Consider the following 27,201-nt stretch of genomic DNA (forward strand, 5'->3'; position numbering starts at 1 on the left):
ATCATAGTGATATGCATAGTTGTCAATAGGGGTGTAAGTTTGGCCCTGTCGGCCCAAGCCTGCCCTGGCCTACCCTAAGCTCGAATAGGGCTTGGGCTGGATTTTCAACCCTGAGGGCAGGTTAGAGTTGAATTTTTTAGGCCCTGGGTTAGGGTCGGATTGGGCCAGGGTTGAGGCCTCAAGCTAAGCCTAGCCCCACCCGACCATGTATTAAGTTATGCTTTATAATTTTTTGTTTACATTTTGCAATTTTTGTTTAATATCTAATTGTCTATTGGTTTACCAAAAAAAGGCTAATTAATTATGTATTGAACGAAAACATCTACAATTTTAAGATTGGACTAAGTTTTTTAATCCAAAGAAAAATCAAATAGTCAATTGAGTATGAAATAAACCAATACCCAATAACATGTATCTCTCATTTTTTTTAATACATAGGACGAAGTAAATGGCAAAAAATAGGGCCAACCCGGCCTAGCCCAACCCGATTAGGGTCAATCATGGTCGGGCTGGATTGAGCCTGACAAGATTGGGCTTAGGCTTATATATCTCAGCCCAACCTAAGGCTGGGTTGAGCTTGGGTTTAACTAAGAGGACTCAGGGCTAGGCTAGGGTTTTATAAAACTTGACCCAACCCGACCATGTTTCACCTCTAGTTGTCAAGGCATCGCCTAAAACAGGCGCCTTGATCGTCTAGTTGTCTAGTTGGTGGCATCTTGATTTGGGACCCTCTCAAACGCCTTGGATGGCCTAAACACCGTGACAACTATGGTGATCTCACTTATCATAAGAATTTTTATCTCCTACCATTTTGACACCCTCCAATTCCCCTACAATCCCTCACATGGGAGTGTCTCCAAGGCAGTGGATAAGTGGTCATTTCACTCCCATGTGAGGAGTTGTAGGGAATGGGAGGATGTCAGAATTGTAGGTGATATAAGGGACCATTTGTTTGTTTGCATCTTGCGAAGTACACAGACAGGGCATAGACGAGACAAGAGAGGGTGGGTGCGAAAGAGCGTGTGTGCGTGTCTGTGAGAGAGAAAGGGAATGGCAGCTCCAGGGAAATGCTTACTCGTTACGGGCCCTCCTGTAAGTGACGATTAACAACCTCCAAGTCTCCAACCATCTCCACTGTCTGTGTCGACACCCAAAACTCCGTCTTTTCCAGGATTTTGATTGACGAACTCTCTCTTCTTTGTTTGTTTGTTTATTTGTTCCGTAGGGTGTCGGGAAGACCACTTTGGTGATGAGAGTGTTGGAGAGCCTCCGAACCTTAAATCCTAACTTCAAGATTCAGGGTTTCTACACTAGTAAGTTCTCTTTCTTTTTCTTCTTTCTTCCGAATTTCGATTGTGTTTTGTTTACTTTCTTTTTATGTTTTCCTTTTATTTGTATATTTGTTCGTTTGGTTGTTATCAAACACTGCACCATCTCTTATTAGTTTGTATTCCATGGTTCTTTCTTGTTCTTCCTTGCCTTTTCGCACTGTATCGAGTATTGCAATGTGGGTTCTTTGATATATGTATAGGATGGTTATGGAATAGGTGAGATTAGACAAGGGACCGAAAGGGTTGGGTTTGAAGTAGTGACATTAGATGGTCGAAGGGGTCCTCTTGCTTCTACAACCAATTCAAGGTTTGCCTTTTCTTCTTCTTTCTTCTTCTTTTCTTTAATTATATCCTATTTTTTATATTCTTCATATCTTATTCAGCTGTTTTCTATTTCGCTCCCACCCCCCCTCCCAAAAAAAATGTGACTTGTTGCACGTGTTTGTTAGTTCATATGGTGGACAAAAAAATTGCAGATGGATTTTCACACTACGTTTTATTTAACTGCATAGATATCAAGTTTAAGTTCTTTTCTCTGAATCACCAACTGGTGCAACAAATGGTTCACATTTCTCCAACTTATGGCTGGAAAAATGAAGATAAGAAAGAGAACTAGTGACCATACCTGTCAAGCCTTCCAACAAGTGTTCTAGCTCATAATATATGAAAATGTATGCCACTATAAGAACCATGGCATCATAAAATTCACAGAGGATTGCACAGTTTGGTGGGTAGGTAATGTAGTCCTAGAATAGGAAATAATCCTAATAGGAGCCAGGTAGAATCAAGCTCTGGTTAAGCCTGCTGTTTAGGGCTGATTAGGGGCTGTTTTAGGGCAAAATTAGGGTTTAGGATGGGAATTTGGGAATGGGATTTATAGGGTTTTAATCTGCAGGTTTAGAGGGTCATTATGGTATAAAAATATCTGGATTTGGTTAGGTTTCAAAATTCTACAGATTTAGGGTTAGGGTTTCGGGTTTTTTAAATTAGGAAAATAGCCAAAACTAGGGTTTACAGTAGGATTGGCAGGGCTTAAGGTCGAGTGTTAGAGGGACTAGGGGAAGGTTCGCTGCAAGCAGGAGGTTTTTCGATGGCTGAATATGTCCCAAGCAGAAAATTAGGGTTTTTTAGGGTTTAAAGGATAAGAGGGATTTTAGGTTTGGCTGGACAGTAATGGGCAGCAAGTCCGGTTGAGTGGGGAGATGGTATGGGAAGGCTGTGCTCGATTTTGGTGAAAAACAGAGGTAGGATGATGGCTGGATAATGCCTAGATGATCTAGGGTTTTGGAAATTCAAATAGAAAAACAAGAGGGATCGAATGGGGGAGGGAAGGAAACTAAAAACAGAAATTTAAATCTCAACTTACTATAGGATTCCACCGCAGCAAGTTAAGGGATGAAGGATGAAATCACCTTCAAGAGAGACCCTCCCACCGTCACGGCGTAAGGAGTCGCAGGATTCCACCCACCCTTCCACCTTGATGTACCCACAAGGATGCAAACACTCAAAGGAGCCGAACAACAACAGAATGCCAAGAATAGTAAAACAGTCTTTTAATTCAAATTTCAATTGTGGGGAGCCTCCCACGATCTCTTATATTTATAATAAGGCCATAGGCCAATTCCTACTACAAATTAAATACCTCTCCTTCACAAAAACGTGGAAGGGAGAGGTTTAAGTCTAATTAATTACTTAAAACAGTGTAATGACTTAACTACCTTTACTAACTTAAAATAAAAGAATCTAACTTAGAATAATTAATTTAAGTGAAGATTCCATACTAGCCAATAGGATATAAGAACCTATTAGCCAATAGGAACATTTCACTTAAATTAGACCCATTGAACCAATTGGATGCAACTAAATCTAAACCGGTTCAATCTAAAAACATAAAAATAACTAAGTATTAGGCTAATCCCGTATGCAACCTATATGCCCCTAGTTTATGCTCATTAAAGTGGCCTAATACATAAAAAACCCTTGGGAACAAATGCCCAACATGTATATAACTCCAACCCTAGGCCTATTTCTAAAGAAATAAGCCCTATTTGGTGATCATTCCGCATCAACTCTCCCCTAACTTGAAAAAATTCGCCCTCGAATTTTGTAGTGATGAGGGGGAATCAACATTTGACCAAAGCTAACTTTGACCATCCCCAAACAGACCCTGAAGCAGAACGTTGGTGATAAAATCTCCAAGGCGTGGAGCTTTTCTTCAAGAACCATGGTGGCGAACAAACTCTATGTGTTCGCTTCTCAATCAACGGCAATCACAATGTTTCGCCCATAGAGCCTTCAACGTTAGCAACCTTCTCATCTAATGCATGAGACACAAGCTTCACCTCTTCAAGAACAAGATCTTAAAGGTCATTGCCTTCCCCGTGGAGTGTTCTCAACCACCTCTTCATCTTCTCGCTGTTTCCACTTTGTCTTCTTTGATTTCTTTCGTCATTGACCACTTTAGTAGGGTCTTCTACATGTCGATCGTCCATCTTTGAAGCTATAGGTGTTGTCTCTTTCTTTTCATCACACTTCACCGCCACTTCACTTTATCTTCAACTTGTTCTCTCTCAATTTCCTTTGGCAATGTAAATTTGTATTATCTATACATGTCTTCTTTGTAATCCTTGTGCCTATCCCCCTGTCTTCCTTATGCCTTCTATGAGGTTGGTGATCTTGGGATGGACTCGATATCCGTCCTCATCTAGGGGAATGTTGATGCCCCTATGAGGAGTAACCCGTCGTTGCTCAATCAGTGCAACCTTGCAGTGATAGTCCTCTCTGTAGCTCTAAAGTCTTCAAACAACGCCTCGGTCAGCAAGAAATTTCTGAAACATCTCTACTATTGCGCCATAGGGTCGAGTGGTTGTGGCAAAGACTGGATTGCCATGTTCAGCCATGGCTCGATACCAAAATAATGTAGTCCTAGAATAGGAAATAATCCTACTAGGAGCTAGGTAGAATCAAGCTCTCGGTTAAGCCTGCTGTTTAGGCTGATTAGGGGCTGTTTTAGGGCAAAATTAGGGTTTAGGATGAGAATTTGGGAATGGGGTTTATAGGGTTTTAATCTGCAGGTTTAGAGGGTCATTATGGTATAAAAATATCTGGATTTGGTTAGGTTTCAAAATTCTACAGAATTAGGGTTAGGGTTTCGGGTTTTTAAATTAGGAAAATAGCCAAAACTAGGGTTTACGATGGGATTCAGGGGCAGGGCTTAAGGTCGAGTGTTAGAGGGACTAGGGGAAGGTTCGGCTGCAGCAGGAGGTTTTCGATGGCTGAATATGTCCCAGCAGAAAATTAGGGTTTTTAGGTTTTAAAGGATAAGAGGGATTTTAGGGTTTGGCTGGACAGAATGGGCAGCAAGTCTGGTCGAGTGGGGAGATGGTATGGGAAGGCTGTGCTCGATTTTGGTGAAAACAGAGGTAGGATGATGGCTGGATAATGCCTAGATGATCTAGGGTTTTGGAAATTCAAATAGAAAAACAAGAGAGATCGAATGGGGAGGGAAGGAAACTAAAAACAGAAATTTAAATCTCAACTTACTATAGGATTCCACCGGCAGCAAGTTAAGGGATGAAGGATGAAATCACCTTCAAGAGAGACCCTCCCGGCCGTCACGGCGTAAGGAGTCGCAGGATTCCACCCACCCTTCCACCTTGATGTACCCACAAGGATGCAAACACTCAAAGGAGCCGAACAACAACAATCGGCCAGCAACAGAAAACAGTCTTTTAATTCAAATTTCAATTGTGGGGAGCCTCCCACGATCTCTTATATTTATAATAAGGCCATAGGCCAATTCCTACTACAAATTAAATACCTCTCCTTCACAAAAACGTGGAAGGGAGAGGTTTAAGTCTAATTAATTACTTAAAACAATGTAATGACTTAACTACCCTTACTAACTTAAAATAAAAGAATCTAACTTAGAACAATTAATTTAAGTGAAGATTCCATACTAGCCAATAGGATATAAGAACCTATTAGCCAATAGGAACATTTCACTTAAATTAGACCCATTGAACCAATTGGATGCAACCAAATCTAAACCGGTTCAATCTAATAACATAAAAATAACTAAGTATTGGGCTAATCCCGTATGCAACCTATATGCCCCTAGTTTAGGCTCATTAAAGTGGCCTAATACATAAAAAACCCTTGGGAACAAAGGCCCAACATGTATATAACCCAACCCTAGGCCTATTTCTAAAGAAATAAGCCCTATTTGGTGATCATTCTGCATCAGTAGGCCATGAGCAAAGACACACCTGCTCATGGATCTGGCCGTGTGCACCAACAAATTTCTAAATGTTCTTAAAAGGTTCTCCCAATCAGTTTCCATCTTGCTTTATTGTTTGGTTATTGTCCTACAGAAAATGCTGAAGTTAATGGTCAGTTACCTTTGTGCTCTGTGAATTGGAGGTATCACCTCATTCAAGTGGTATTATATGTCTTACTAGTTACCCCTTGACCAGTTCTAATGTGGCAAGTTCCTTGTGAGCATGGTATCTGTCTATCTGTTGCATTATGCTACACATTCAATTTAGTTTTCATCTATGGAGAACAATGGGGGTGAAACAAAAGAATTGAGGGTAGTGAAATGAAAGCTTGCCTTGTATCAGACCAATGCTTACCCTTAAAATTTTGTACAAATCCGGGTTCCAGGATGTGCTGTCCAAGTGAGATTAAGCCATTCCATGTGTAGCTCAAGGGTGGGGATGACCCAAATGACAGCACATTCAACACCTGACAGGATCCAAATCAGGCAATTTCTAACCCAATCATTCAATTCCAAACCTAATTCATAGGGAAAAGGAAGGTCTTCCAAAACTATTTATTGTGTGGTAATGATGGTGAAATAACCTGTTCCGGTCATAGTTGTGAAGGCGAATACCCAAGGCATTGGAGGGGTACCTAGGCGACAAGGCCCCCGCCTCTAAACATTGCCTAGGCACCCTAGGTGTGCAGTCTATGTAATATAGCCATGATTATTATTTAAGGCGTACCCAGTGCACGGCTCCCACCTCTGTGCCCTAGGTGTGTAGTACATGACCCTATATAGCTTATATGCCACATAGAACCATATCAATGCAATATGATTTAATTATGTCACTAATGACCTAATATGAGAGAATATACATATAATAAACAAAGTATAGGATATAACATAAAAAGATTCATTGAAAAATAAAGCAATAAATATAAATCAACGTAAACTCGTAAAATGTCAACAAGGTGTGCTATCGCCTTGGACCCAAGAAAGGGCCTGGACCCTAGGCAACAGCTTGACAACTATGGTTCTGGTCATCCATCTTAGGATAAGATGGTAAGGTTAAGAGTCTTTTGACTGCTGTTCTTGGTGTGCTTTGGGCTTTTGTGTGTTCCTGTCCTCAGAATCTACTTGCTGGGTTTGTATTGTATGAGTGGGTTTTTCCTCTCTTTTTTTGTTCATTAATAAATTCTTACCAGAAATGGAAAGAGGAGATGTACTTTTTATGGGGAATTGGCACGATACTACCTTCTATAGCCAGTTCAAGAATAAACTGCACGCCTGAAAAGTTTTGTGCATGTGTCTTGCAGCATTTCACCTCTGCTGCTGAGTGTTGAGTCTTGTGATAGTTCAGATTTATCTTATACTGATACCCATTTACGTTACTATATGTTGACATCTCTGTGTAGAACTACATCTGTACAGAAGAATAGACTACAATTGCTCTGTGTTATTAGCTATGAACAATTGCAGAAAGTATAAAATGGTCTTCTGGTGTCACCGTAGAGTGAAGCTATATTGTTTACTTGTGCGTAAACTACAAATTCTCATCACTGATTATTTAATCCTACAAAAGTTTTCAAAATAGCTTCAAAGTGATGTATTTTGTAGTGGCCATTTACTATGGTTGGTTGAAAAAGAAAACTTTAGTGGCTTGGTAGATAACAGTAAAGTTGTCAAATGGAGGGCCAAATTGTTGGATACAGTTTGTAGGATTCATCTGTTGGAAAAATGTTCTAGTAGTGCAACTATTTGTATATCTGCAATGATGGTGCTGACATGGGTTTGTTAATGGTTGATAGGCTTTAATTAGCCATTGGGACAAAAGGAGGACAATTGTAAATATCATTTGATGGTATGGGAGAATGTTTATAACAATTTAGGCACAGTGGAGAGGGAAAAAGATATCTGTAAACAGCTAAAGTGAGGGAAAGGAAGAGTAGAGATTTCAACAATATTAGATGGATTAACGTGAGAATGATAATGGTTTAATAAATGGCGAGGAGAGATTGAAAACAATACGAGTAATTGAAGTTTTTGAAGGTAATAATAACCATTAAGAAACAAAAAAATCTTAGATATATACAGAAAATTAAGATGTCTAAAGTGAAGGAAGCTTTAAATAACATGAAAGTCGGTGAAGCTGTAGGTCCAGATGGTATTCCAGTAGAGGTCTAGAAGAGCTTAGGATTTAATGGAATAACTTGGCTAAAAAAATTGTGTAATAAGATTATGAGCACCAGAAAAATGCCAATTGAATGGAGGAGAAGCATTGAGGTACCAACTTATAAAAATAAAGGTGATATTCAGAGCTGTAATAATTATAGAGGAATAAAATTATGAGCCATACTATAAAATTATGGGAGAGAGTAATTGAAACCGCCTAAGATAAGAAACTAATATTTTGGATAACTAATTTAGTTTTATGCCAGGAAGATAAACAATGGAAGCTATTTATTTGCTTTAGAGACCAATAGAAAGATTTAGAGAATATAAGAAAGATCTCCATATGTTATTTATTGACTTAAAAAAAGCTTATGATAGAGTCTCTAGAGAATTAATTTGGCGGGTGTTAGAGAAGGAAAATGTTTGGAGTAAATATGTGGACATAATTTAAGATATGTTTAATGGTGTAGTGACTAGTGTAAGAACTGTGGGAGGGTAAGATAGTGAATTCTCAATATCAATTGGATTATATCAAGTATCAGCTTTGTGCCCATATATATTTGCGCTAATCAGAAATGAGTTGACAAGAGACATTCAAGATCAAGCCCCTTTGTGTATGCTTTTTTCTGATGAAATATAGTCTTGGTGGATGAAACAAAGCAGAGATAAATGCCCAATTGGAATTTTGGAGATCTACCTTGGAATCAAAAGGTTTTTTGACAAGTAGAACAAAAAGAGTATATGGGGAATAACTTTAGCAACAATAGGATTGAATCAAAAGGTTTGTGATAATTTTAGGTACCTAGGTTCAATAATATATAGAGGAGAAATAGAGGAAGATGTTGCACAAAGAATTAGAGCAAGTGTGAAAAAAGTCGAGAGGTGCATTTGGAATGTTGTATGTGTTGAGATGTGTTACCCGATTCTATAAGGGTAGTTTTGGTATTTTTTCTGTTGTTATTTCCCTATAGCTAATATAGTCGGCTATATGGGGCTATTTATGCAATTTTGTTATTTTATACAAGTTATAAATATGAGGGCTGAATAATCACATCGATTATTCTAGCCATTCTCTCAATTCCAGTTTTGTTAACATGGTATCAGAGCCAAATAACCTCTGATCGAGTTTTTCAAAACCCACCTCCTTCCCCTCATTCGAATTTCCTCCCTTCCATCTCTCTCTCTCTCAAGCTTCTCTCCTCTTCTTCTTTTGGTTCTTCTTCTCCCATCAGGGCAGCATTAAGGGGGTGATCACAATGATCTAGCTGCTGCCCCAACTACCTCCAAATATGCCACCATTTTTTCAGATCGATGGAAGTTGCAGGACTGTCTGCGGTTTGAAGATTTTGCCTTTTTTCTGAAGATCAGGCCTCTACAAGTGGTTTGGCCGGCTGCTTCTTCCCTTGGAGAATCTTCTTCTGATAGTCCTCTCGGCATCCATTCTCTTCATCAACCTGTTTGAAGACCCCCCCCCTTTATCGATCTCTCTTCTCAGGGTTTTTTTCAAAACCCTGACACTAATCGATATTAGGGTTGGGCTGCTGGTTGTTGCTGCCTCTGCTTGGTACCATTACTGCATTCATTCAACATCATTCCCAGCCTCCATATCTGGGATTTTTTGGCTTCCTTACAACCCCTTTCTCTTGCAATCGATTTCTCCCTATATCGATTCCAGGGATTTTTTTTGGGTTTTTTGTTGAAGGTTGCTGCTTATTGAAGACTGTGGTTCCCTGCTACCATGACTAGTTTTGATTCTTCTTCAGCCTCCTCTGGCATTGATGGACAGCCCCGGACTGATTTACTGCCTCTTGCTCCCCCCATCAAGCTTGATGGCTCCAACTACTTGAAGTGGTCTCGGTCTACCTATCTGACAATAGCTGCCCATGGCCTTACTGGCTATCTTCTCGGGACAACTCCAAAACCTGAAGAAGAAGGTGCTCCACTCAACAAGTGGTTATCTAATGATGCAATGGTGATGTCCTACCTGATTCATTCTATGCAAGGGGATATATTCGATAATTTTCTTCTTCTGGAAACAGCCCAGGCTATTTGGAATGGTGCTAAAGAGACTTATGGTCGCACTGGGAATGATGCACAGGTCTATGAGATTCGAAAAAAGGCCAATGGGACTGCCCAACAGGAACTCTCTGGCTCCAAGTACTATGTTGCCCTCAAGAACTTATGGCAGCAATTGGACCACTACTTGGACTATCAGCCCTCTACTGCTACTGATCTGGCTGTCTATCGCAAACACGTCGACAAAATACATGTCTATGATTTTTTGGCAGGCCTAAATATGGAGTTTGATCCTATTCGAGTTCAGGTGCTTGGCCAATCTCCATTTCCCACCCTGGAGCAAGCCTTTGCCATGGTTCATAATGAGGAATCTCGTAGGGCTGCCATGTTGCATTCCTCTATTGTTGATCGATCTGCCTTGCAAGTTGCTTTTAATGTTTCTTCTTCTACCACTAATGATGGTGGTACTGGTGCCCATAAAGGCCCAGTCAAGTGTGAGCACTGCCACAAGCTCTATCATACTAAAGCTCAATGTTGGAAGCTCTATGGGAAGCCTGCTGATTTTGAAGAAAAGAAAGGCCGTGGGAAGTTCAAACCCAAGGCTCATATTGCTGATTCTGCTACTGCTGCCGCTGCTGCCCCTTCATCTGACTTTGGGCTTACTCAGGATGAGCTCCTAGCTTTCCGTCGCATGCTTCAGGCCTCTTCCGTTGCTCCTACTACGCCACCTGCACCTGCTGCCAATCCTGGTTGTCATTTTGCCTCAGGTATTCCAGTCAATAGTCTGTGTGCATCGGCTGTATCCAATCCTTGGATTATTGATTCCGGTACTACTGACCATATGACTGGCTCCTCCCATGTGTTTCATCTTTATTCTCCATCTTCTGGCCAAGACAGTGTTCGAGTAGCTAATGGTTCCCTTTCTCCTATTAATGGGAAGGGTTCCATACGCTGCTCTCCTACCCTTTCATTAAAATCTGTTTTGCATGTTCCTTCATTTTCTACCAACCTTATCTCTATTAGTAGTCTTACTAGAGATCTGAACTGCAAACTGACATTGTTCTCTTCTCATTGTGTTGTATAGGATCTGGAGATGGGGCACACGATTGGGGCTGGTAAGATGCAAGGTGGTCTCTACGTCCTTGACACAGGTCAACCTTCTCCTTTGCATTTGGCTTCCTCTACAGCTCATCATTTACAGTCAACTTCGTCACCTAACCTTCATCTCTGGCACTGTCGGCTTGGTCACCCATCCATTAGTACCTTAGCTTTTTTGTTTCTGGACTTACTCAAAAATTGTAATAGGAATGAGTTTTTATGTGAGGCTTGTGTCTTGGCCAAACATACTCGTTCCAGTTATTCTTCATTAAATAAAAGAAGTGAGTTTCCATTTGCTTTGGTTCATTCTGATGTGTGGGGCCCTGCCCGTTGTAATTCCATTTCTGGTCATAGATGGTTTGTCTCCTTTATAGGTTGTTATACTCGTACCACTTGGGTTTACCTGATGAGCCATAAAAGTGAGGTCTTCCGCTGTTTTCAGTTGTTTCATCGTATGGTTCAGACCCAATTCAATGCCACATTGCGCATTTTACGCAGTGATAATGGCAGAGAATACATGGAGGGTCAGTTCCAACATTATTTGGCTGCCCATGGTATTGTCCATCAAACCAGCTGTGTTGACACACCTGCCCAGAATGGGGTTGTTGAGAGGAAAAATCGACATCTCCTTGAGGTAGCTAGGGCCATTATGTTTGCACGGCAAGTCCCTTCCCAATACTGGAGTGATGCCATTCTTAACGCTGCTTACCTCATCAATCGTGTGCCTACCCGTGTCCTTGATGGTCATTCCCCCGTTGCTCTCCTTCAGGGTTCGTCATCCTTTGTGGTTCCCCCCAAAGTTTTTGGTTGTGTCTGCTATGTCCGCAATCATCATCCTCATGGGAAATTTGATCCACGGAGCATTCGGTGTATTTTTCTGGGCTATTCTGCAACCCAAAAAGGATACAAGTGTTATCATCCTCCTACTTGCTGTACTTTTGTCTCCATGGATATTGTCTTCCATGAATCCTTGCCATACTATTCCCAAACACCTCCTTAGGGGGAGCAGGATCAGGTTTTTAAAGACGTGTCTGCTATTCTTCCAGCTCCTATTCAGGGGGAGCCCTTTGTAACTTCAGCTCCTACAGTGGTTCCTCATCAGGGGGGCATAGACCAGTTAGTCAAATCCCTATTGATAAAGTATATATCCGGGAGGGCACAAGACAGGTTGAGACTGCCACCACCACCATACCACCTCTACAATCGTCTGCACCTGATCCAGATTCAGACCCTGCTACATCACCTGGTAAGGATCCTTCTCTTGATTTACCTATCGCTGTCCGTAAAGGCGTTAGGTCATGCACCCAACACCCCATCTCCAATGTTGTTTCCTATGATGCTTTATCTCCTTCCTATCATGCATTTGTTTCTTCTCTTTCCTCTGTTTCTATTCCTCAGAATTGGTAGGAGGTGATTGCAGATCCAAAGTGGAAAGCAACCATGATGGAAGAAATGACAGCCTTACTTAAAAATGAGACATGGGAGCTAGTTGTTCTTCCTTCGGGTAAGGGACCAGTCGGGTGCAAATGGGTATTTGTTGTCAAGCAAAAGCCAGATGGAACAGTGGATAGATATAAAGCCAGGCTTGTGGCCAAAGGCTTCACTCAGACTTATGGGATCGACTACCAGGAAAAATTTGCCTCTGTTGCAAAGTTGAACACTGTCAGAGTTTTACTGTCTTGTGCTGTCAATCTTGGTTGGGATCTACAGCAAGTGGATGTAAAAAATGCATTCCTACATGGAGAGCTGGAAGAGGAGGTTTATATGGAAGTTCCTCCCGATTTTTCCTCTAACAAGAATCATGGGAAAATTTGTAGACTAAAGCGGGCACTATATGGATTGAAGCAATCACCACGGGCATGGTTTGGTAGGTTTCGTAAAGCCATGGTCTCCTATGGATACAAACAGAGTAATGCTGATCACACTCTGTTCATCAAGCGAAAGGGAGAGAAGGTCACTCTTCTTATAGTTTATGTTGATGACATAGTTGTGACTGGTAATGATGCAGATGAAGTTTCTCACCTGAAGGCTTTCTTGGGACGGGAATTTGACATAAAAGATCTAGGACAGCTAAGATATTTTCTTGGGATTGAAGTTGCCGTTCTCCAAAGGGCATTTTTCTCTCCCAAAGAAAGTATGTTCTAGATTTACTATCAGAAACTAGTTTGCTTAGCTGTCATCCTTGTGACACTCCTTTGGAAGCTAATACCCGTTTACAAGAGAAGGATGGTGAACCTGTTGATAAGGACAGATATCAACGATTGGTGGGAAAACTGATTTACCTCTCCCACACCAGACCAGATATTGCCATTGCTGTGAGCCTAGTAAGTCAGTTCATGCATGATCCCTATTCCACTCATATGGCTGCTATTCTCCGTATTCTCCATTACTTGAAATCAGCTCCAGGAAAAGGGATCCTTTTGTCTCCTCATGACCATCTTCGCATTGAGGCGTATACAGATGCTGATTGGGGTGGTAATCCAGACAGGAAATTAACCTCCGGCTATTGTACCTTTGTTGGAGGAAACCTGGTAACATGGCGGAGTAAAAAACAAAATGTTGTGGCAAGATCAAGTGCTGAAGCTGAATTCCGTGCCATGGCCCAGGGCATATGTGAGTTATTGTGGCTTCAGAGTTTACTCCTAGATATCTGTGGTTCTGTTCATCTTCCGATGATGTTGTACTGCGACAACAAAGCAGCGATTAGCATTGCCCACAATCCAGTACAGCATGACCGTACCCAGCATGTGGAGATTGACAAACACTACATCAAGGAGAAGTTAGAAAGTGGGCAGATTTGTATCTCTTTTGTGAAGTCTGGAGATCAACTAGCTAATGTCTTCAGCAAAGGGTTGAGTGGGAAGTTATTTTATCCTAGTCTAGTCAAGTTGGGCATGTGTGATATCTATGCCCCAACTTGAGGGGGAATGTTGAGATGTGTTACCCGATTCTATAAGGATAGTTTTGGTATTTTTTCTGTTGTTATTTCCCTATAGCTAATATAATCGGCTATATGGGGCTATTTATGTAATTCTGTTATTTTATACAAGTTATAAATATGAGGGCTGAATAATCAGATCGATTATTCTAACCATTCTCTCAATTCCAGTTTTGTTAACAGTATGATTAATGTATTCTTTTAAAATTCAAAAGAAAATTGTATGGGACAGTTATACGGCTAACAATGATGTATGGAGCTGAATGTTGGGCAATGAAGAAACAACATATAAGCAAACTTAGTGTGGCTGAAATGAGGTTCTTGAGATGGATGAGTGGTAAAGCTTGAAAAGATAATGGAATGAACAAATTAGGGTTAATTCTGGAGTAGCTCCAATAAATGGTAATTGGATTGAATATCGTTTTAGGTGGCATGGTCATGTACAATGGTGCAAAAATTCCAGCAAGAAGAGAAGAAAAAGAGCCTATTGTTTTGGGTTTTGTTCAGTTTTCTGGTTCAACTGAACCTATGGCTCAAGTTTTGGTTCAGATCTGAGTCACCCAGCTTGTTTGGGGTCTGCATAGGCTTAATTTCAAGGCCCCAATGAGTTATAAGGGCTTTGGGCACTTTACTTTTGGGTTATTAGTTGTAAAAGAGTGTTTTATTTGGCTGTTATAATGGGTAAACTCTAGGTACATGAGATTGGGGTCTAGTTTTTAATTTCTAGTACTTTATTTCTGTTCTGCGTTAGTTTACAACAACAATATATAAGCATGTAATGGCCTCACAGCCTCCAACGATTTTATGAGTAAATGAAGATGGCTTTTGCCCAAATGTTTTCTGATGATTTAGAACTTGGTACTGTGGTGATTCAGTTCCAGCCTTCTTGTGGAGATTCAACAAGTTGCTTGGTGGTGATTCCAATCGAGGCCTTTGGTAGTGAATCCAAGAACGTATACTTTTCTCTCCTTTATCTTTTTTCTTTTCTTCTTTTCTTCTTTTCTTCTTTTCTTTCTCCACCATGTAACCAAGGTTAGTTCTCTATTTTGCCAACCCTGCAGCTGGTAAGTTTTACTCTTCTCTGAGTTTATTTACTTGCTTAAATCAATATCCTGCTGGACATAACTTTGCTGGTTTCTTTCTGATTCAACTGGTAATCTGTTTTCATATCTTTGTAAACCAGAACATTACCATTGATCTGGACTTGTAACTTTTCTGTTGCATCTGAAGTTCAACGGATCAAGCAGCTTCTGGTTCGACTCAGCCATCGATCTCTGAAATCTGCCTGCTAATCTGCTCTCTTTGATATCTGTCTCCTGAACCTTTCTCTGACCTGTGAAAGTTAGTTTCTCTATACTGTTATCCTGTGACTATTTAACTTTAGTTACTAATCTGATCTCCTGTCTCAGTTTCTATTTCCATTAGTTATTGTTTGCTGGGTTGTTACTATTTACTATTTTCTGTCATTGCTGTTTCATTACCTATTTCAACTTTGTTGAATCAGTTGCTAATTCTGTCCAAAACTTCTTTCTAAATCTGGTTTTGGTTATGCTAGCTATTTCTACCTCAGCTACTATTCCTGAACTTAATTGCACTTTTTGGAAGTTTCTAAAATCCAGTTTCCAATTCTGACTTGCTACTCTCTTAGTTTCTAAATCAAAGTTGCTATTTTGGGAAGCTACTAAATTTTGGTTTTCCATTTTGGGTTTCTAATCACTGCGATTCTGGAATTTCCTATTGTTTTCTAATCCCTAATTCCTTAAGTGACTTAGAACCCCATCAGAAGAGGCCTTTGAGTGCTCCAGTTGGGAGCAGTGATATGATTCAGGTTAAAGGAGCTAAAAGAGCCAGGGAAAGGCCTAAAATGACCCTTGGAGAAATGGTGAAGAAAGACATGCATGGCTTAGGACTAGTAATGAACATGTCTTTAAATAGAGCTGATTGGAGAAAGAAGATCCATGAAGCCAACTCCATTTAGTTGAGATAAGGCTGAGTATACTTGGAGATTGTCTAAGCCTTTGAAAGGATGTTGGGTATTTAGCCAGAAGACAAGAAATATTTGAAATGAATATGATTTGGAGGTTGCTTCAAGTTAACAGTAAATCGTTTTTAGAGATGGAAGCTCTCTTGGTAATCCTGGTCTGGAAAGTATTGGAGGAGTTTTAAATGATCATGAGGGCCTGGTGCTCTTGGCCTTTTCTGGGCCCATTGGTATTGCAGATTTATCATGGCAGAGCTAAAGGCAATTATCAAAGGCCTTGAGACTGCTTAGGCTAATGGTTGGGATATTGTCATAGAGGAAGGGGACTCATGTTTGGTTATTTCTTGGCTGAATGTTCGTGTAGGGGTCTTGATGTTATCTCCATCTCATCAAAAGGGCCAAGTCCCTTGCAAAGCAAGGTGGCTTCTCTTTTTCTTGGGGATTGAGGACTGCCAACTCATTTGCTGAAAAGTTAGCTAGAGAGGGGCTGGGTAGACAATGTTTGTATTTGGATGCCTATCTTGTTCAGCATTGATCCTTTATCGTTTGGGGCTTGGTCCCCTGGTGTTTTTGTATTTAGCTGTTTCATGATGAGAAGTAGGCTTCTAGCCTCTTCTTCTTTTTGTACTCTATATCTTGTATCATCTTCTTTTTTATTAATAAAATTACTCACTACCTATCAAAAGAGAGAGAGAGAGAGAGTGGGTGGGGCAGATTTTTGTCATTTCATTGATGAGGAGTTTTTGAAGTACATCATTTTTATTATGCTTATCCTCATATTGAGTCAAGGACTTGGCTAATTGATTGATGTCGCACTTGAAATTTTGAACTGTTAGTAGAGTTACTTGGTGAGCAACTATAATCTTTGTCAAGGTTCTGGTTAGCCAGTGGCTCTTGGACACAGCTAAAGTAAGTGATCAATTGTGATGGTTCTTTGAATACTTACTGATTTAAGGATACATCACTTGCGCAAAACAGTTTAACTATTAGATCTAGAGTTACAGTTATCAAATTGGAACTGTTGATTTGAAGGCTCGCTGTGTTCAACATCAAAGTCTTACTTCTAGCTTAGTTTGGACCAGGTGTGTTTTTTTAATCTTTTGGAAGAGAGAAGTTCTTATATTTCTCCTGTCTTGGCCCCGTATGTTATAATAGGCCATTTTAGGTTTCCTTTCAGTCAAATTCTTTTATGGGAAAAAGATTGTCACGATACCAGTGTGCAATTCCCTCTCATATAATTTTTTTTGTTATTTTCTCTCTCCTGCTCTGAAAATGTAGGCCCCATTGGATGATACCTTTTTTTCAGGACACCCATTGGTGTGACGTGCAGATTCTTCCCCACACTAGCAGCGTGGAAACCCTCTCCCTTCTTTTATTTATCAAAAAAGAAAACCCTTTTTTTTTGTTGGAAAGCTCTCTAATCAGTGACCAAAACAATAATTCCAAAGAAATATGCTTTTTAAGTGCCAAATGCAATTAATATAATGAATTATGGGGTGAGGAACATTCAATCATGTATTGTCATGTGGAGTGCTATTCATTGAGCCATTCCCCCATCCCAACCCCCCAACCAAAACCAAATCCCAAGATATATATATATATATATATATAAGTAAACTTGCACGTGTGGCCATTTGATTGATGGCGGAAAAAAAAAATATGTAACAAACAAAATGTTTAATTGCTAATGTGGGGGCAGAGAGAGAGAGAGGGGGGGATCTTATAAGTTGAGGTTTCACAAATCCCAAGAGCGTCTTTTGTTAAAGTTTTTAATTGGACAATATGATTTTCTCTCAAGAAATAGTGGAACTAAGTTTGCATCCAGATAAGATGATCTGGCAAGTCATCCATAAAAATCTGAGTTCACAGAAGCATCAAGCACCATAAAATATGGTCAGCATAAGGTGTAGAAAAGACAGGAGTGAAAAAAGATCAACCTGAGGACAAAACAGAATAATTATGGAAACTTTGTGTTTCCATAATTAAAGAATAAAGAAAAGAAAAATGTAATTAAAGCATTAAGTAAGTACGTCATGGCCATGTAATTCAAGAATAAAGAGCTCCCAATAATGCACACTCACCTCTGTGTGTGTGTGAGAGAGAGAGAGAGATGATTGAATATTAAAAAAATCAAAAAGAATGACAAACATAGTTAAGTCTTTGGTGGGATTTATTAAAAAAATTTAAAAATTGAAGAGAGAGAGAGAGAGTAATCAGGCTCTAACTACTTCTTTTTCTAACCTAAAATCAGGCACTTTAACTTCAAGAGAATTTCACTTTAAGACGTTAGAAACCATTTTAATCGCTTCCCGTACACAGAGCTCAAGTATCAAACTTAAAATTTCTTTACAGCTTTAGGTAACTTCAACTTTGCTGCACATCCAGAATTGCAGATGAAAGTAAAACACACACCTGGTTTTAAAATTTTCAGGCACATACCAAATTCATAACAGGGCTTGACTTCCAGTAGACATGATCCTTCGCTTCAAAGAACTTGATAAAGGTCTTCCTGACTCTACTTGCAGGCCACTCCGTCAAATGATTTTGTGGCTCCAGTCCAGGCATGGTGGATGACAACGGCAATGAGGGCAAAGTAGATGCACAAAAGAAAGAGGTTGCATAAGAGAGTCTAACTCTTAATGGACAAAGTGATGGAATAGAAGATGGAGAGGATGTTGACGCCACAATCACCACACCAAATGCCCTACTACAACCATGACCCATATGGATGGGTCTATATGGATGGGTCATGGTTGTAGTAGGGCATTTGGTGTGGTGATAGTGGCGTCAACATCCTCACCATCTTCTATTCCATCACTTTGTCCATTTAGAGTTAGAGTCTCTTATGCAACCTCTTTCTTCTGTACATCTACTTTGCCCTCATCGTCGTTGTCATCCACCATGCCTGGACTTGAACCACAGAATCATTTGACCGAGTAGCCTGCAAGCAGAGTCAGGGAGATCTTTATCAAGTTGTACTCATCAACGACTCCACCCTCCTTTTCGCTATTGCTGGTTCGTTTCCGTCTCTTGGTTAGAGCCACTTGATTCGTTTTTTTCTAAATTTCTGATTATCTGATTTTGGGTTGTTTGAACATTTGGAAGTTTGTGTTTGTTGATTGGGTTAAATGTATTTAGCGTTCTAAGCTTTGATCATAATTTCTATTTTTTAAGATAATTTTCAATTATCTATGATTGGGTTCTTTGGGATTTTAGATCTTGTGTTTTGTTTATTGGTTTTATGAATTTGGTGTTCCCACTTCTGAGTACTGATATTGCTTCAGTGTCTCTAAAGTTGTGATATTCTATGAGTAATATTTCGTTCAGATCAATTTGTTTGTGAAGATCGGTGGATGGATCAGGAGAGACTATTTTTTTTTTATTATAAGCATGAAAATCGTCCAATTCCATTTGTTATGGATAAGTGATAGCCATGTAGGAGTGAAAAGTTAGAAGAGGCTCATTTTGGAGTTGGGTTTGGAAAGGAATAAACAATAAAAGGAGACAAGAGTCGATCCACAACTTAAAGTTATAGGACAGTACCAGATCTAATTATATTTTTCAGATGGGAAAAAATGTATTATTGGATCTTTTTTGCATGTCAATTAGTGGAAGCATCTCTGGATCTAGATCTTCCATTATATGGAACTCATCTTGTATGACTCAAAAGAGTGGTGGGAACTAGCAAATTATCTGTTCCAAATCGTCTAAACCAATGTATTGTTTTCCTTTTACCCTCTTAGGTGAAAATTCGAGGCTCTTTCCTTTCCTCCTCCCTCTGGTTGACCCTTTAAATAAAGGCTAAATTGTACACCAGCTAGGTTAGTCAATCCTTCTTATCTGTTTTTTACAACTGTTTTAGTTATTTCTCGTGGATTTACCCATTAAGTTCTTTACAATGGGCTGTTGTGGAGGGTTGTGGAGGATTATTCTAGACTTTGAGCTTATTAATACTGTTTTTGGTTCTGCTTCAATTTCAACATGCTTGCAAAATGTTATGTCAAATGTAAGATTTGTAGGATAACATGGGTCAATGATGGGGAAGTTAACCGATGTTTGAAAACTAAATTTTCACTCAAGTCCTTCATCTCTCTATTGTACTTTATCGAACAAAAAATCTGTATTGTAATATGCATAATTTGCAGTTGCTATTGCAATTGCATTATTTGGAAGGGATTAAAATTTGGTATGTGCCTGAAAATTTTAAAACCAAAAGTGTGTTTCACTTTCATCTGTAATTCTGGATGTGCAGCAAAGTTGAAGTTACCTAAAATTGTAAAGAAATTTTAAGTTTGGTGCTAGAGCTCTGTGTGTATGGGAAGCAATTAATATGGTTTCTAATGTCTTAAAGTGAAATCCTCTTGAAATTAAAGTGCCTGATTTTAGGTTAGAAAAAGAAGTAGTTAGAGCCTGATTACTCTCTCTCTCTACTTCTGGATTTTCTTAGGAGGATATTACAGTTTTGTGTACATAGTTGTCAAGGCGCCGCCTAGGCGTCCAGGCAGTTTTGTTGGGGCCTAGGCGACCTTCGCCTTATTGCAAGGCACCTTGCACTGGTTTTTATTGGTATCGAACCCGGTATTGGGCCTTATTTATGCCAAATATTATTTAAGTAAATGTTGTATATTTTTACTTAAGATATTATTCATAAATAAGCAAATACCCCCCTATTTGAATCCAATAAAAATAGTTAAAAAATCAAATTCCAAAAGGATAAAAAAGTTAACCCCTCAGTTCAAGAACAAAAGCTGGATTTTCAATGGTAGGTAAAATTTTCAACTTTCTAATGCTGGGGTTTTTCTCAAATCTAAAAATTCTATAAATTTTAATATGGTAAAACATTGCTAAAAGATAAAAGTGCGGTAAAATATTCATTTGTTTTGATATCTAAACAACTATTTTCATTTAGAGTGATTTTGACAGCATTCGCGCATACTGAATAAGGTTTGACCGGAACATAACTTCTTCAATATAAATCAGATTTAAGCAATTTTGGATTTGTCAGAAAGCTGGTTTTGTGCTCTGCCTAATACTAAAAGTCTCATGTAAACATAAAATCATCTGACTAGTCAAACTTCTTAGAGAACAAGAACATTTCTCTAAATCGAGAACATTTTAATTACTTATAGGTAAGATTATATTTTCTAAGAACAGTATAAACCAAATGTGAGACTAGTATAAACCAAATGTATGTTTGATTCTTTCAAACTTCCAATAGCATGCTTCTTCAATTCTGTTGTCTTCTAGTTCTATGTTGATTTTTGATGACTTGATGTGGCTTAATATTGATTTTTGATGACTTGATGTGACTTAATGTTGATTTTTGATGACTTGAGGAGGCTTAATGTTGATTTTTTATGATATAAGGTATATATTGTAGCATACTAAAATATTGTAGCATACTAAATAATGTTAGAAAAGGGAGAAATAAAAAATAACACTTGGGGGTGCCTTGGTCGCCTAGGCGGGCGCCTTGCCGCCTAAGCGCTTAGACACCCCTCCAGCGCCTTAGGTCGCTTTGCCGCCTTGGCAACTATGTTTGTGTGCTTAAATGAAGTATATGTTTTAATACTTTACATAAATGACTTTTTAGAACATAACTACTCAATGTTACTGAAGGATTGAACAGATTGCTACAATAAGAGGTACCACTATAATCATAAAAAAGCTTTTTGTGGTTTCCTGGTCGAGCTCTTAGTGTAATCTAATAATCTCGAGTGACCTACAGGCCTTTGGACCAATCATGCTAATAATGAAATTCAGTTCTGATGAAGAGGCTATTAAGTTGGCAAGTGGCTTTGGTTGTGCTGTGTTTTCTGGCAGTGAACACTGTGGCAAAGAAATAGCCTCACCGATGCTATGTGGAGATGCTGCTGTCAATGATTTTGCTTAAACTGATATATATTTTGAATGTATCTTTCTTGCTATCTTTCTTCCTGATGTATTAGTACTAAAGCAAGGAAGGCATTGTTGTTATTAGTCCAAAATTATTCTTGTTCCTACCCATTAAACAGTGTTAATTTGGCTAAAAATGTTGCCATGACAAGGATGTCCTTGTAGGAGTTGTAGCGATGACAAGTCACAGTAACTACTGATCACAAACCATGCTATATCCAAGACTGCTCTGGCATGGTATATCATGACACCAATTTCTCTGCCTCTCTTTTTTACTTTAAGACATGTTTTATTTATGAAAAAAGAAATAGAGGACAGTTTTCATGAAAACAATAAAGTTTACATAATTATTCTGTTTTTCCTTTGGTTGATCCTTTTTCATTCCTGTCTTTTCTACACCTTATGCTGACCTTATTTTATGACTTGCCAAATGATCTTACCGTTTGCTTCCAATGCAAACTTAGTTCCACTATATCTTGGGAGGAAATCATATGGTCCAATTAAAAACTTAACAGAAGATGCTCTTGGGATTTGAAAAAGACTCCACCACGCCAGGGTGCCCAGCATGGGTTAACTTGCTCTCCTGTGTCCAGCCCTATGATTGGTGCATACCACTAGCTTCCCGAAAGCTGGCGGCATACCCAACCCTTAACCATTTTGTGTACCCTTCTACCCTTATCAACCTACTAGTCACCGTACTCAGCTCTCATTTGAAAGGTGTCTGGTATTATTCGATTTCCAGCTGCAATTGATTGGCTCTCAAATATGGGAGCTTTTGGGGGGAAAATGAATGAAAGTAACTATGAAGGTGAGTTGATACTGGCAATCAAATCATTTTGAACACATGCAAATGAGTTCACTTAATCCACAAGCAGTTGTTTTTGCTGATGAATGCAGTCAAATGTGAAAGATGTATTTGGATGCCTTAATATTCCTATTCAGAATTACAAGCTAGAAAATTTAATAAATAGTACAGTGAGAGTCATCATTTCTTGTGCTGTGAATCAAGGTTGGGATCTTCAACAACTTGATGTGAAGAATGCCTTCCTACATGGAGAGTTGGAAGATGTCTATATGGAGATACCTCCTGGATTTGCCTCACCAGACACCAAGGGAAAGGTGTGTAAGTTGAAGAAGGCATTGTACGGCTTAAAGCAGTCTCCCAGGGCCTGGTTTAGTTAGTTCCATGATATAAGCAGAGCAATGCTAACCACACACTGTTTGTTAAAAGAGTGGGATAGCATATCACCATGTTGATTGTCTTTGTAGATGATATAGTGATTACCGGAAGTAATACATAAGAAATTCAAAAGTTGAAGACCTACTTGGGTACTGAGTTTGAGGTCAAAGACTTGGGCAGATTGCGATATTTCTTGGGAATAGAGGTTGCCTACTCAGCCAAAGGTATATCTCTTTCCCAGAGAAAGTATACTCTTGATTTATTGAGTGACACTAGGATGCTTGGGTGTAAACCTGCCGATACACCTCTGGAACCCAACACACATTTGAAAAGTGAGGGAGGTGACCCTGTGGATAAGGAAAGTTATGAGATTGGTTGGGAGATTGATATATTTATCCCATACCCAACTAGATATTGCATTTGCAGTGAGTGTAGTCAGCCAGTTTATGCATGATCCTCACTCTTCTCACTTGGAAGCAGCATACCGGATTCTAAGATACCTGAAGTCCTCCCATGGTAAGGGAGTTCTATATTCCTCACATAGTCATCTCCGAGTGGAAGCTTATACTGATGCAGATTGGGCAAGCAGTCCTGATGATAGAAGGTCCACTTCTGGATATTGCACCTATGTTGGAGGTAACTTAACTACTTGGAGAAGCAAGAAGCAGGCAGTGGTAGCTCGGTCAAGTGCAGAAGCTGAGTTTAGAGCCATGGCACAAGGCATCTGCGAACTTCTCTGGCTCAAGGGGCTTCTTCAAGATCTTAGAATGTCAATCAATCTTCCCATGAGACTCTATTGTGACAGCAAATCTGCAATCAGCATTGCTCATAATCCAATCCAACATGACCGCACCAAACATGTTGAGATTGATCGGCATTTTATCAAGGAGAAGCTGGAGCAAGGAGTCATTTGTATTCCGTTTGTGCAGTCTAGTGATCAAGTGGCTGATATTCTTACTAAGGGAATTGATAGTAAATTATTTTGTTCTATTGTTAGCAAGTTGGGCATGTTTGATATGTATGCACCAACTTGAGGGGGAGTGTTGTAATATGGGTTCAGGGGTAATATCGTCCTTGTACCTATAGTGTCTAGGTTCATTATGCACATGTTAAATTTACTAGTTGAGTGTTAAGCAAGTCTTTCGTATTTGTAAGATTCTAAGATTATAAATAAAGGCATGGCCACTGTCTCATTGACAAGCCATTATTCAAGGATTTCAATAGTATATCATGGCCACCAATTTCTGTGCCTCTCTTTTTCACTTTAAGACATGTTTTGTTTATGAAAAAAGAAATATGAGCAATTTTCATGAAAACAATAAAGTTTCCATAATTATTCTGTTTTTCCTTTGGTTGATAATTTTTCATTCCTATCTATTCTACACCTTATGCTGACCTTATTTTATGGTGCTTGATGCTTCTATGAACTCAGATATTTTTTGGATGATACCAGATGATCTTATCGTTTGCATCCAATGCAAACTTAGTTCCACTATTTCTTGGGAGGAAATCATATTGTCCAATTAAAAACTATACCAGAAGATGCGCTTGGGATTTGAAAAAGACTCTACCACGCCAAGGTGCCCAGCATGGATTAATTTGCTCTCCTATGTCCAGCCCTATGATTGGTGCATGCCACTAGCTTACCGAAAGCGGCATACCCAACCCTTAACTGTTTTGTGTACCATTCTACCCTTATCAACGTACCAGTCACCGTACTCCTCTCATTTGAAAGGTGTCTGGCATTATTCTATTTCCAGCTGCAATTGATTGGCTCTCAAATATGGGAGCTTTTGGGGGAAAAAATGAATGAAAGTAACTATGAAGGTGAGTTGATACTGGCAATCAAATCATTTTGAACATATGCAAATGAGTTCACTTAATCCACAAGTAATTGTTTTTGCTGATGAATGCAGTCAAATGTGAAAGAAGTATTTGGATGCCTTAATATTTCTATTCAGAATTACAAGCTAGAAAATTTAATAAATAGTACTGTAGCATTATCTTAGAATGCCAGGAAATGTGATGTTGATCTTTAGTCTGCTGCCAGATTTCCTCTTTGTCTTGAAGACCGTATAGTGCTTTAATTCTCAAATTTTCTCATGTTTTAGTAAGTCTATCAACTTTGTGCCATCACAATCTAAAGCATGTTTCACAATGGCAGCCCAGAGGCTCTCAGATGGCCCAATGTGGGAAGGTACAGAGTAGATGTAGCATCCTTTGAATCACTGGCACTGCCTGAATTGCAGGTTGGCTGTTTCTTAAACTTTTGATGGTTTGGTTGAATGGAATTAATTATTGCCCAGAAAATAAGTGATGAACGAGAGGTTCGTCATCCTCATTGAAACCCTACCACCTTATATGTGGCTGTTACCCATCTATCTCAACTGTTCAATCATGGTTGGCGATTTAGTTGATCGATAAGCCAAAATTGGAGTCTGTATACACATAGCATTTCATGTCTTGTAAGTCAACTAAAGTTCTGGTAATTAATACTCTAGTTTTAGGCTAGAACCATCTGAGATATCCACCAGGCTAAGTTTCCATTGAAATTATATAAGTTGCTTGTTGCATGCCTTATCAGGTCAAAGGAGATACTGATCTCTTCATAATTGATGAAGTGGGGAAAATGGAGTTATTCAGTTCATCGTTCTTTCCTGCTGTCCTAAAAGTTCTAGAATCCAATATCCCAGTCTTGGCAACTGTACCAATACCAAAGTTTGGCCGTGACATACCAGGAGGTATGTTTCTTATTCATTTTCCTTTCCTGCTTCATCAGCTAGGTTCCTATTGGAAAATCTATCCCAAATCAAAGATCTAATTTTTCTTTTTGTATTCATTTTAGAACTATTTAATTCTATTGTTACTTGAACCATCTCTCTTTGCACAGTTGCAAGGTTGAAGAATCATCCAGGAGCAACATTATTCACACTGAACTCCAGCAACAGGGATGCAATCAAAGAACAGATTTATGCACAACTAGTGGACTTGCTACAAAAGTGCTAGGTACCCATGCAATTCTTGAATGGTTCACTTGTGATCAGCCTTTTGAATCCATAATTGTCTCTTCTTTGTCAGAAATTTTAGTGTGAGAATGCTCTTTTGAAGCCTTTTGCTTCAATGGGTGGAGCTACATTAATCTTCTTGGCAGGCATTCGAGATGGGAAAAATCAATTTTATGGTTAGAGATCTTTTGTTAGAATTGGTTGGAATCTTAATCAATTCATGGGTGTGTTCTGTTATGTTATTTGTCCATGTTCTGTTTTCTTATTTGTGCAACCTTCATTATAGTCCCTTTGGCCATCTAGGTGTATGGTGGGTGACATCTGAGCAAGTCTGATCTAGTAGATTGGCTTGATTAGAAATGTAGTCTACTAAACAGAGCCAGGAGCGTGTGTTTAGTTGACTATTAAGTCATTATGAAAGCCATACTATGAAAAAGGAGAGATGGTTAGAACATGTTTGATTATTGGGAAAAGGTAGTATGCTAGCGATATACCATAAGCTAGCGCCCTATGTGTCTATCTCTCTCTTCCTCCTTTTGAGGGGGAAGGAAGTCATTTCAAAGGGGGTAGAGAGACACACATAGGGTGCTAGCTTACAATATACCACTAGCAATCCAGTATACCCATCCCTCTCCCTTGATTATTATGAAGTATAAAAGGATGCCTAATGCATGAAATGTGGTAGTTCCATAAGTCCACCCCTGCTTCACCCGTCGGAATCTGATTCAAATCTAACTCGGATTTAAAAATTGAATTGGAATCAGAATTGGTGGATCCTAGGGGTTGTTAAAAATCAGACCGGACTGTTGAGCTGATTGAATTTCGGTCGGTCCAACATGGACCACCGGGTGCCTGATTGGACTGATCATCAACAACAGCCTTACCTCAACTAAATGGGGTTCAAGTACATGAATTCTTGCCCTCTAGCCTGGTTGGACTAAACATTGGACCATAATTGATAATTAGATTGAAGTGTCCACAGAACCGAACTGATTAAAATCGATTTTTATCCCTATTTCAATTAGGGATGTAAACGGATTGGATTTGGATATTTCCTAGCCAAATACGGATAAATCTCTAAACGGATTCGGATGCGGATCGAATTACGATTTTAGACCATTTGTTTACATCTCTGTCTTGTGTAACCCGGACCTTCCTCCCCCTAGCCGATACAATTTCTTCTCAATTCATCTCTTAGATCATTATTCCCTTGTTCTCATATTTGAGAACTGGTTGAATCTTCAAAAATCTTCAAGATCATTATTTATTTAAGCTTTTAGTATTAAGTATTTGGAATTTTTTCCGTAAGGGGTTTTATCGG

At 39.2% G+C, this 27,201-nt stretch overlaps 1 protein-coding gene across 1 annotated transcript; it reads left to right on the top strand.

The window, feature by feature from the left end:
• The first annotated feature begins 971 nt into the window (after window positions 1-971).
• LOC122660776 (cancer-related nucleoside-triphosphatase homolog) lies at window positions 972-26,037 on the top strand. The gene is made up of 6 exons (XM_043856009.1): window positions 972-1,092; window positions 1,226-1,313; window positions 1,548-1,638; window positions 25,040-25,124; window positions 25,460-25,616; window positions 25,766-26,037. Exons 1-6 carry the CDS (start codon window positions 1,051-1,053, stop codon window positions 25,879-25,881), a joined length of 579 nt encoding a protein of 192 aa, XP_043711944.1. The 5' UTR covers window positions 972-1,050; the 3' UTR covers window positions 25,882-26,037.
• The last annotated feature ends 1,164 nt before the right edge of the window (window positions 26,038-27,201 follow it).

Source organism: Telopea speciosissima, chromosome 5 (assembly GCF_018873765.1).
Source record: "Telopea speciosissima isolate NSW1024214 ecotype Mountain lineage chromosome 5, Tspe_v1, whole genome shotgun sequence".
Lineage (NCBI taxonomy): Eukaryota > Viridiplantae > Streptophyta > Magnoliopsida > Proteales > Proteaceae > Telopea > Telopea speciosissima.

Coding starts and splice junctions, on each gene's coding strand:
- LOC122660776 (XM_043856009.1), top strand. CDS start 1,051: ATGGCAGCTCCAGGGAAATGCTTACTCGTTACGGGCCCTCCT. Junction 25,125..25,459: donor TGGCACTGCCTGAATTGCAG/GTTGGCTGTTTC, acceptor ATGCCTTATCAG/GTCAAAGGAGATACTGATCT. Junction 25,617..25,765: donor TGGCCGTGACATACCAGGAG/GTATGTTTCTTA, acceptor CTCTTTGCACAG/TTGCAAGGTTGAAGAATCAT.